The sequence below is a fragment of the Scyliorhinus torazame genome, chromosome 8 (assembly GCF_047496885.1).
Source record: "Scyliorhinus torazame isolate Kashiwa2021f chromosome 8, sScyTor2.1, whole genome shotgun sequence".
Classification (NCBI taxonomy): domain Eukaryota; kingdom Metazoa; phylum Chordata; class Chondrichthyes; order Carcharhiniformes; family Scyliorhinidae; genus Scyliorhinus; species Scyliorhinus torazame.
The window spans coordinates 2,265,267-2,277,394 of record NC_092714.1 but is presented as its reverse complement, the minus strand read 5'-3'; the positions used below and the strand labels follow the sequence as shown (position 1 = coordinate 2,277,394).

Below are 12,128 nucleotides of genomic sequence, written 5' to 3'. Positions count from 1 at the left end.
TACGACCTTCACAAGGACAACTTGGGATGGACAATAAATGCTGGCATAGCCAGTTATGCCCACATCCCAGGAATGAATAAAAAAACAGAGAAAGGACACTGAAAAAACTATTTTAGCTAAAGGCTGAGAAGTCCCCAGGACCGAATGGACTTTATCCTAGGGTCTTAAAAGAAGTGGCTAGGGAGATGGTAGATGTATTCCTTGTAATTTTCCTAAATTCTCTAGTTCTTGAAAGACTAACTTCATTGCGTGTTAATGTAAGCCTCGATCCCAAGGTCCCAGGTTCGATCCCGACCCTGGGTCACTGTCCGTGTGGAGTTTGCATATTCTCCCTGTGTCTGCGTGGGTTTCGCCCCCACAACCCAAAGATGTGCAGAGTAGGTGGATTGGCCCTAAATTGCCCCTAAAATTGGAAAAAATGAATTGGGTACTCTAAATTTTTTTTTAAATTGTAAGCCTACTTGTGACAATGAAGATTATTATTATTATTATTATTATTAGGATTAAAAATTGCAAATGTTGCAAATGTAACTCCTATATTCAAGAGAGGGAGACAAAAAACAGGTAACTACAGGTCAGTTAGCCCAACCTGGGGGAAATACTATATGTAGTTATTGAGGAGGTTATAATAGGGCACACAGAAATTCTTAAAGCAATCGGGCAGAGACAACATGGTTTTGTGAAAGGGAAATAATGTTTGAGTAAATTCTTTGAGAAAGTAGCAAGCAAGATGGATAAAGAGGAACCTGTAGAAGAGGCGTGCTTGGATTTCCAAAAAATGTTGGATAAGGTGTCACGTCAAAGGTAGAGAGTCGAGGGCAGCACGGTGGCGCAGTGGTTAGCACTGCATTCTCACGGCGCCGAGCTCCCAGGTTCGATCCCGGCTCTGGGTCACTGTCCGTGTGGAGTTTGCACGTTCTCCCCGTGTTTGCATGGGTTTCGCCCCCACAACCCAAAGATGTGCAAGGTAGAACATAGAACATAGAAAAATACAGCACAGAACAGGCCCTTCGGCCCACGATGTTGTGCCGAACCTTTGTCCTAGATTAATCATAGAATATCATAGAATTTCCAGTGCAGAAGGAGGCCATTCGGCCCATTGAGTCTGCACTGGCTCTTGGAAAGAGCACCCTACCCAATGTCAACACCTCCACCCTATCCCCCATAACCCAGTAACCCCACCCAACACTAAGGGCAATTTTGGACACTAAGGGCAATTTATCATGGCCAATCCACCTAACCCGCACGTCTTTGGACTGTGGGAGGAAACCGGAGCACCCGGAGGAAACTCATGCACACACAGGGAGGATGTGCAGACTCCGCACAGACAGTGACCCAAGCCGGAATCGAACCTGGGACCCTGGAGCTGTGAAGCAATTGTGTTATTCACAATGCTACCGTGCTGCCCTTAAGAACAAATTAATCTACACTATATCATTTAACCGTAATCCATGTACCTATCCAATAGCTGCTTGAAGGTCCTTAATGTTTGCGACTCAACTACTTCCACAGGCAGTGCATTCCATGCCCCCACTACTCTCTGGGTAAAAAACCTACCTCTGACATCCCCCCTATATCTTCCACCATTCACCTTAAATTTTTGTCCCCTTGTAATGGTTTGTTCCACCCGGGGGAAAAGTCTCTGACTGTCTACTCTATCTATTCCCCTGATCATCTTATAAACCTCTATCAAGTCGCCCCTCATCTTTCTCCGTTCTAATGAGAAAAGGCCTAGCACCCTCAACCTTTCCTCGTAAGACCTACTCTCCATTCCAGGCAACATCCTGGTAAATCTCCTTTGCACCTTTTACAAAGCTTCCACGTCCTTCCTAAAATGAGGCAACCAGAACTGTACACAGTACTCCAAATGTGGCCTTACCAAGGTTTTGTACAGCTGCATCATCACCTCACGGCTCTTAAATTCAATCCCTCTGTTAATGAACGCTAGCACACCATAGGCCTTCTTCACAGCTCTATCCACTTGAGTGGCAACTTTCAAAGATGTATGAACATAGACCCCAAGATCTCTCTGCTCCTCCACATTGCCAAGAACTCTACCGTTAACCCTGTATTCCGCATTCATATTTGTCCTTTCAAAATGGACAACCTCACACTTTTCAGGGTTAAACTCCATCTGCCACTTCTCAGCCCAGCTCTGCATCCTATCTATGTCTCTTTGCAGCCGACAACAGCCCTCTTCACTATCCACAACTCCACCAATCTTCGTATCGTCTGCAAATTTACTGACCCACCCTTCAACTCCCTCATCCAAGTCATTACTGAAAATCACAAACAGCAGAGGACCCAGAACTGATCCTTGCGGTACGTAACTGGGATCCAGGCTGAATATTTGCCATCCACCACCACTCTCTGACTTCTATCGGTTAGCCAGTTCGTTATCCAACTGGTCAAATTTCCCACTATCCCATGCCTCCTTACGTTCTGCATAAGCCTACCATGGGGAACCTTATCAAATGCCTTACTAAAATCCATGTACACTACATCCACTGCTTTACCTTCATCCACATGCTTGGTCACCTCCTCAAAGAATTCAATAAGGCTTGTAAGGCAAGACCTACCCCTCACAAATCCGTGCTGACTATCCCTAATCAAGCAGTGTCTTTCCAGATGCTCAGAAATCCTATCCTTCAGTACCCTTTCCATTACTTTGCCTACCACCAAAGTAAGACTAACTGGCTGTAATTCCCAGGGTTATCCCTAGTTCCTTTTTTGAACAGGGGCACGACTCGCCACTCTCCAATCCCCTGGTACCACCCCTGTTGATAGTGAGGACAAAAAGATCATTGCCAACGGCTCTGCAATTTCAACTCTTGCTTCCGATAGAATCCTTGAATATATCCCGTCAGGCCCGGGGGACTTGTCTATCCTCAGGTTTTTCAAAATGCCCAACACATCTTCCTTCCTAACAAGTATTTCCTCGCGCTTACCAGTCTGTTTCACACTGTCCTCTCCAACAATATGGCCCCTCTCATTTGTAAATACTGAAGAAAAGTACTCGTTCAAGACCTCTCCTATCTCTTCAGACTCAATACACAATCTCCCGCGACTGTCCTTGATCGGACCTACCCTCGCTCTAGTCATTCTCATATTTCTCACATATGTGTAAAAGGCCTTGGGGTTTTCCTTGATCCTACCAGCCAAAGATTGTTCATGCCCTCTCTTAGCTCTCCTAATCCCTTTCTTCAGTTACCTCCTGGCTATCTTGTTTCCCTCCAGCGCCCTGTCTGAACCTTGTTTCCTCAGCCTTACATAAGTCTCCTTCTTCCTCTTAACAAGACATTCAACCTCTCTTGTCAACCATGGTTCCCTCACTCGACCATCTCTTCCCTGCCTGACAGGGACATACATATCAAGGACACGTAGTACCTGTTCCTTGAACAAGTTCCACATTTCACTTGTGTCCTTCCCTGACAGCCTATGTTCCCAACTTATGCACTTCAATTCTTGTCTGACAACATCGTATTTACCTTTCCCCCAATTGTAAACCTTGCCCTGTTGCACGCACCTATCCCTCTCCATTACTAAAGTCAAAGTCACAGAATTGTGGTCACTGTCTCCAAAATGCTCCCCCACTAACAAATCTATCACTTGCCCTGGTTCATTACCAAGTACTAAATCCAATATTGCCTCCCCTCCGGTCGGACAATCTGCATACTGTGTTAGAAAACCTTCCTGGACACACTGCACAAACACCACCCCATCCAAACTATTTGATCTAAAGAGTTTCCACTCAATGTTTGGGAAGTTGAAGTCACCCATGACTACTACCCTGTGACTTCTGCACCTTTCCAAAATCTGTTTCTCCACATCTCTGCTACTATTGGGGGGCCTATAAAAAACTCCCAACAAGGTGACTGCTCCTTTCCTATTTCTGACTTCAACCCATACTACCTCATTAGGCAGATACTCCTACCTTTCTGCAGCTGTTATACTATCTCTAATTTACAATGCCACCCCCCCCCACCTCTTTTACCACCCTCCCTAATCTTATTGAAACATCTATAACCAGGGACCTCCAACAACCATTTCTGCCCTCTTCTATCCAAATTTCCGTGATGGCCACCACATCATAGTCTCAAGTATCGATCCATGCCTTAAGTTCACCCACCTTATTCCTGATGCTTCTTGCGTTGAAGTATACACACTTCAACCCATCTCCGTGCCTGCAAGCAATCTCCTTTGTCAGTGTTCCCTTCCCCACTGCCTCACTACACGCTTTGGCGTCCTGAATATCGGCTACCTTAGTTGCTGGACTACAAATCCGGTTCCCATTCCCCTGCCAAATTAGTTTAAACCCTCCTGAAGAGTACTAGAAAACCTCCCTCCCAGGATATTGGTGCCCCTCTGGTTCAGATGCAACCTGTCCTGCTTGTACAGGTCCCACCTTCCCCAGAATGCGCTCCAATTATCCAAATACCTGAAGCCCTCCCTCCTACACCATTCCTGCAGCCACGTGTTCAACTGCACTCTCTCCCTATTCCTAGCCTCGCTATCACGTGGCACCGGCAACAAACCAGAGATGACAACTCTGTCTGTCCTGGCTTTTAACTTCCAGCCTAAATCCCTAAACTCATTTATTACCTCCACACCCCTTTTCCTACCTAAGTCGTTGGTACCAATGTGCACCACGACTTCTGGCTGCTCCCCCTCCATCTTAAGGATCCTGAAGACACGATCCGAGACATCCCTGGCCCTGGCTACCGGGAGGCAACATACCTTCTGGGAGTTTCGCTCGCGACCACAGAATCTCCTATCTATTCCCCTAACCATTGAATCTCCTATTACTATTGCTTTTCTATTCTCCCCCCTTCCCTTCTGAGCCCCAGAGCCAGACTCAGTGCCAGAGACCTGGCCGCTAGGGCCTTCCCCCGGTAGGTTATCCCCCCCCAACAGCATCCAAAATGGTATACTTGTTTTGAAGGGGAACGACCACGAGGGATCCCTGCACTGTCATCCTGTTTGTTTTCTTTCCCCTGAGTGTAACACAGCTACTCTTGTCCTGTACCTTGGGTGTGGTTACCTCCCTGTAACTCTTCTCTATAACCCCCTCTGCCTCCCGGATGATCCGAAGTTCATCCAGCTCCAGCTCCAGTTCACTAACACGGTCTCTGAGGAGCTGAAGTTGGGTGCACTTCCCGCAGGTATAGTCAGCGGGGACACCAGTGGTATCCCTCACCACCCACATCCTACAGGAGGAGCATGCAACTGGCCTAGCCTCCATCCCTTCTTACCTGACAGAATATAGCTGCCCTGTGGACCAACTCGACCTCCGCCCTCCGACTCTGCTCCCAGTCAGTTGCACTCTCTGTAAACTCCTGGCTCCCTTCTCGATCTTTGTGGAAATGTAGGAAATGAAATGAAAGGAGCACCTTACTCCCTCCTCATCTAACTCCCTCAGTCACCAAACTCTATAGCACTCAAATGCACCAAATTCAGCACTCCCTCAGTCACCAAACTCTCACTATAGCACTCAAATGCACCAAATTCAGCACTCCCTCAATCACCAAACTCTCACTATGGCACTCAAATGCACCAAATTCAGCACTCAGTGCAAACAAAGTCTGCACTGTAGGTGGATCACTTTTATACTGTGAATCTAGCCTCTGAAAAACTGGCCTAATCCAATTGACTAATTAACAAGCTCCAGCTGCAAGTACCTACAAGTAGAACCTTTGTTTAAAGCTGATAGCTGATTGAAAATTCACCTTCTTCTAAACCAAACAGCAACTTTTAAGTTAATTAACTAAATAAAAGAAAGACTAGACTTTAGATAAAAATGAACCCTTATACTCCCTCAGTCACCAAACTCTCACTGTAGCACTCAAATGCACCAAATTCAACACTCAGTGCAAAACCTGGTTATGTAGGTGGATTGAACATGCTAAACATTACGATAGTGACATTTAAGGGGCATCTTGACAAATACATGAATAGGATGGGAATAGAGGGATACGGACCCAGGAAGTGTAGAAGATTGTAGTTTAGTCGGGCAGCATGGTCGGCATGGGCTTGGAGGGCCGAAGGGCCTGTTCCTGTGCTGTACATTTCTTTGTTCTTTGCAAATTGCCCCTTAATTGGAAAAAATGAATTGGGTACTCTAAATTTATTTTTTTAAATAAATAAATAAATACATTTTTTTTAAAAAGGTAGAGAGTAGGGATAAATGGGACATTTTCAGATTGACAAGCTGTAACTAGTGGGATCAGTGCTGGGCCCTCAACTATTTTCAATCAATATGAATAAGTTGAGTGAAGGAACCAAATGTATGGTTGCTCAATTTGCTGATGACACAAAGGTAGGTAGTAAATAAATTGTAAGGAGTACTGGGTATAATTTTGCTCTCCTTCCTTAAGAAAGGATAGAAATGCATTAGAAGCAGTTCAAAGGAGGGTTGCTCGATGATTCCTGAGGTTATCTTGTGGAAAAAAGATTGGACAAATTAGACTGTATCTCTTGGAGTTTAGAAGAATTAGAGATGATCTGATTGAAACATTTCAGATGCTGAGGGAATTTGCCAGGATGGATGCTGAGTGGGTGCTTCTCCATAAGGGAGTGACTAGAACTCGGGAACACAGTTAAAAATAAGGCACCTCCCATTTCAGATGGAGGCGAGGAGAATGTGTTTCTGAGGGCCGTTAGTATGTGGAATTCTCTTTCCCAGAGAGCAGTGGAGGTGGGGGTGATAGAATATTTGAAAGGCTAAGTTAGCTAGATTATTGATTGACAGGGGTGTCAAGGGTTATGCAGATAGATAGTAAAGTGGAGTTCAGGCCACAGTCAGATTAGCCATGATCTTACCAAATGGCACAGTATGCTCGAGGAGCCAGATGGCCTATTCCTGCGCCTAAATTGTATGTTTATATAGTCCAGTATGTTTTCTCCCCACTTTTGGTTCCCTCAGGCCTCGGCCAGCTCAGTCAGCAGTACCGAGCTACTGTTGGTGGCGGACATTGAAATCCTCCAGAGTACGTTCTGTGCCCTTTCCACCTTCAGTGCTTCTTCCAAGTGGTGTCCAACATGGAGGATTACTGAGTCTGGTGGGGTCTGGCGATTGGTGGTAACCAGCAGGGGGTTTCCTTGCCCATTTTTAACCTGAGGATGACATAGGGTGGTGATGGAAGAGTTTGGGTCATTGATAGGGTATTACTTGATTATCCTGTGGGATTAGAGGTGATCTTCATAGAATGCCTACGGTGCAGAAAGCGGCCATTCAGCCCATCCAGTCTGTACCGGCCCTTGGAAAGAGCACTCTACTTAAGCCCACACCTCTACCCTATCCCTGTAACCCCACCTAACCTTTTTGGTCACTAAGGGCAATTTAGCATGCCCAATCCACCTAATCTGCACATCTTTGGACTATTGGAGGAAACCGGGGCACCCGGAGGAAACCCTCGCAGATACGGGGAGAACGTGCAAACTCCACATAGAGGCTGGAATTGACGCCTGGACCCTGGAGCTGTGAGGCAGCAGTGCTGACTGCTGTACCACCATGCCACCCTTTGAAACATTTCAGATTCTGAGGGGATTTGGCTGCACTGGAGGGAATCTGTGATTCTATGACAGCTCTTGCAATTTTGGCACAAGTTGCTGTGTTAGTCGGGTTTGACTGGACAGGGTGTGCCCTTGTCATTTCTGGTGGCTGTGCCCGGTGCTGGGTGGTCTGTCTACTTTAACGTTTATTCAACTTCTCTGTAGCAGTTTGATTCAGTAGAGTAGCTTTCTTGGCCATTCCAGAGGGCAGTTAACCATCAACCACATTGCTGTGGATCAGAAGTCACATGTAGGCCAGAAATGGTAATAATGGTAGGTCCTCTCTGCAGGACCTTAGTGAATCAGATGGGTGTTTACAACAATCCAGTAGTTTCATTATCATTAAAGACTATCTTTTCATTCCAGATTTATTAATTAATTGAATTTAAATTGTCCCAGGTGCCATGATGGAGTTTGGACTCTTGTCCCAATAGCATCAGTCCAGGCCTCTATCATTATCACTATGCTATTGTTCCCTTATTTACTCACAGCGAGGGGTCCTTATTTTCCTCCCCAAGCTCCATGAACTCTCCACATTTTGTTTGAGAATAACTGTTTTGCTGTTTGATGTAAATTAAATGTCCCTTGGTCACTCTGCAGGTGCAATGGTCTCAATATCAAGTCCGGTGAATGTGAACGTGGACAGTCTTCAGTCTTTGTCGTCTGATGGAGCAACACTGGCTGTACAGCAGGTCATGATGGCCGGACAGAGTGGAGAGGATTCTGGCAACAGTGTCGAAGAAGATGACAGTGATCTTTCTGCAACAAACATTAGTAGCCTGGCCTTGGACAACAGCGATTCACTGCAGTAGGCCCAAGAAGCTGTGAGAAATGGAAGGAGGACTGGCCGTACATTTTTATTCTTTGCACTCACAGTGCATTTTATTTCTGATGTATTTTATACATAGGTAGGAGAGCGCACTTTTCTATCTCACCTTGTATTGAATGAATGAGGCTTTAAATATTCTCACATTAAACGAGCTGTTTTAATGTGGACAGACAGTAAATTTGTTTCACCAGATCGATGTAGACTGAAGCAGAAGTGTTTCAACTTCATCTGCAATTGGTCTGTTTTATCCACTCAGAAATAACTGGCCATAATTTAAAGGTGATTTTGCAGTAACTCGTTTTGCCTCGTTGTCCAACTGACAAAAACAAATTATTGGATCGAATCCTGCTTTTTGTTCTTAGTTGATGAATTTTGTCGTCAACAACATTTTGCAGCTAGCGTCGAGATTAGTTTTATTAAACTATGGGTTTCAGGACATACTGAAGCCTAACTTTGGATGGACACAGAAACAATTTGTGTGGGACATGGTGGATATTTGAAAGCTCCCACTGCGAGTGCCAGGTGGAGAGGTGTGCTGGTCAGAGTCTGGTGCTAAGCTGTGTTCACATTGTACAATAATGATAAGCTATGTTGCGAATGCATTTTCTCCCAGTGTCCTGGGTTAGTACAGGAGTGGATTGAGCAGTCTTTGCCTGGCAGGCTGGTGTCCCCACTCTTGTGCAGCTTCAAATGAAGCAAAAGCCCATGAACTCCACGCCTCTTTCACTCTCATTATTTTCCTGACGGCCAGGACTGAAACAACTGGAGCTCCACACACTGTGTGTAGCTAATGGCGGGAGTGGGTGGATCAGTTCCATATTAATGGGATCTGTGATAACAGGCCTGGCCTGTTAAATTGCTGATACTACAGTGAGAGTACTGTACAAGAAGCAGGTGTTCCACACACCTGGACTGTCTGAGGAAGACCACTGTGCATATAGGAGGATCGCACGCTATCTCTAGGAGGCACATGTGCTGAGCATCATTGACAATAAGGCCAGTGTTAGGCAGCAGCATCATAAGACATGCCCATTCTGTTCTGCTCTCTCCCATTTCCATGCATTTATTTGACCAGCTTTGTAATCCTGAGATTCTGTCATTAACAAAAATAATGAAAACTTTGGGGATGTTAAACATCCTCCAGTTAAGTGCTATACTATCGCAGTGAAATTTCATAGAGTAATATTTCTGATCGTTTACAGCTTCTCACTCTTTTCTAACTGCTTTTGCACTCCTTTCAACCTTGAAGACTTTGCCCCACTCCATGAGTTCCAGCCTCAGCTCACTCTTTGCATGAACCTGGGTAGATAAAAGTTCAGGAAGCTGTCAGTTTTTCAGACCTGGCTCTTGCTCTCGGCTTTGAGGGCAGATCATTCCCATCCCATCAGTGTAGGTTATCAGAGTACATTGGTGGGGGGATTGAAGATATGAATCTCCTGGTTCAGTACCACCTCAGTACTCTGTACGAAAGGGCATGTTTTCATTATCTGTCTCATTGAACAGAACAGAAAATAATATTAATTTTAAATTATATTCTTGATACTATAAACAAACAACTTTGTTCAATCCTTTGTAACAGATTAAGTGTGTGTTCAATGTCACAGGCCAGGTGTGTGTGTTCAATGTCACAGGCCAGGTGTGTGTGTTCAATGTCACAGGCCAGGTGTGTGTGTTCAATGTCACAGGCCAGGTGTGTGTGTGTATGCAAGTGTGTGTGTTCAATGTCAAAGGCCACGTGTGTGTGTGTTCACTGTCACAGGACAGGTGTGTGTGCGTATGCGAGTGTGTGTGTTCACTGTCACAGGCCATGTGTGTGTGTGTTCACTGTCACAGGCCATGTGTGTGTGTGTTCACTGTCACAGGCCATGTGTGTGTGTGTGTTCAATGTCACAAGCCAGGTGTGTGTGCATATGTGAGCGTGTGTGTGTGTGTGTTCAATGCCACAGGCCATGCGTGTGTGTGTTCAATGTCACAGGCCATGTGTGTGTGTGTATGCAAGTGTGTGTGTTCAATGTCAAAGGCCACGTGTGTGTGTGTTCACTGTCACAGGACAGGTGTGTGTGCGTATGCGAGTGTGTGTGTTCACTGTCACAGGCCATGTGTGTGTGTGTTCACTGTCACAGGCCATGTGTGTGTGTGTGTTCAATGTCACAAGCCAGTTGTGTGTGCATATGTGAGCGTGTGTGTGTGTTCAATGTCACAGGCCATGTGTGTGTGTGTATGCAAGTGTGTGTGTTCAATGTCAAAGGCCACGTGTGTGTGTGTTCACTGTCACAGGACAGGTGTGTGTGCGTATGCGAGTGTGTGTGTTCACTGTCACAGGCCATGTGTGTGTGTGTTCACTGTCACAGGCCATGTGTGTGTGTGTGTTCAATGTCACAGCCATGTGTGTGTGTGTTCAATGTCACAGGCCAGGTGTGTGTGCATATGTGAGCGTGTGTGTGTTCATGTTCAATGTCACAGGCCTTCTGTGTGTGTGTTCAATGCTCTGTAATCCATCACATTTGAGTGTTGAGCTGTGGGGCCCCTTGTAAGCCTCTGAACCCGGACATAGCACCGTACTAATATCCTAGAAACCTACAATGTATCAGCATCCAAAATGCATCTGCTACGATAATTTTAAAAAAGCACAATAACTATTTCCAATTTTCTATCTGCGGGACATCAGACGACAAGCTCTGAACAGTGAACATCTCTGATTCTGGGCAGTGAAATCCATAGATTGAAGTGGAACTAAATGCACCCTTCAAAGACAGATCCATAAGCTCTTAGAACAGAGGGTGAGAGGTAGTGGAAATGCTTAATCCACTGGTTTAGATCCTCTATTGTGCCTTTTTGTGCAGTTAATTCAGCACCAGATGAGAGATAGCCCAGTACAGCTGCACGTTACCAGGTGAGAAGCCTTGCCCACCTGAGGGACCTGCAGAGCAAAGGGAGTGGGGATGTTTGTGAATCTTTTCAGCTTTGTGTTTAACTATCACGAACATAACCCATCGCTTGTTGAGAAAGGGCACACTTTTTCAAAGCTGGAGCCAGTTTTCATTCTTGTTCCTTCACTGCTCACCCCACATTTGACAGAATGATGGTCCCCACCTCTCTAAATGGATTAACGCGGTATTTGTTAATTCCACGCTTTGTATTTATATGAACATGTTACCCACAAAGTGAAAGCTGACTGTTTAGGCTCCATTGGTAAAATTCCAAATAAAATAGTGACAATTCTGTAGCCTGGTTTGGAGTGAGTGAAGTCGGCTGGATTAGGGTATTCAGCAAACACAGAACAAAGAAACTCCAGTGGCTTCCAATTCCCGTGAAAAGGTGAGAATTGGCCTTTGTTTGTAAATTGCGAGATTGTATTTCAATGAGGATTAAATCATTTACTTTACTGGACGCTGTTGTTGCTGAAACTGATCTCAAATTGCAATGTGTGATTCGGTAATTTGGGTGGTATTTCAGGTCAGCAGCTTGTCCTCCCCGGGATTCGCTGCTTGTCGAAGTAGCTTTCACATTTTACAACTTTAAAAATGCTGTTTTATCTTTAATGTGAGCTGGTGGCTCTCGGACTGGGTTTGTGGGCAGTGCATTGGATTGGATTGGATTTGTTTATTGTCACGTGTACCGAGGTACAGTGAAAAGTATTTTTCTGCGAGCAGCTCAACAGATCATTAAGTACATGAGAAGAAAAGAGAATAAAGAAAATACATAATAGGGCAACACAACATATACAATGTAACTACATAAGCACGGG

The 12,128-nt window shown here is 45.2% G+C and overlaps 1 protein-coding gene across 3 annotated transcripts in view; it reads left to right on the top strand.

The window, feature by feature from the left end:
* Positions 1-11,770, top strand: part of LOC140427624 (homeobox protein PKNOX1-like) — a 404,309-nt gene extending 392,539 nt beyond the window's left edge. For all 3 annotated transcript variants that reach the window (XM_072513041.1, XM_072513042.1, XM_072513044.1), the window contains one exon: positions 8,152-11,770. In XM_072513041.1, coding sequence (XP_072369142.1) covers positions 8,152-8,363 — 212 coding nt within the window. In that variant the 3' untranslated portion in view covers positions 8,364-11,770. The remainder of the gene's footprint in view (positions 1-8,151) is intronic.
* The last annotated feature ends 358 nt before the right edge of the window (positions 11,771-12,128 follow it).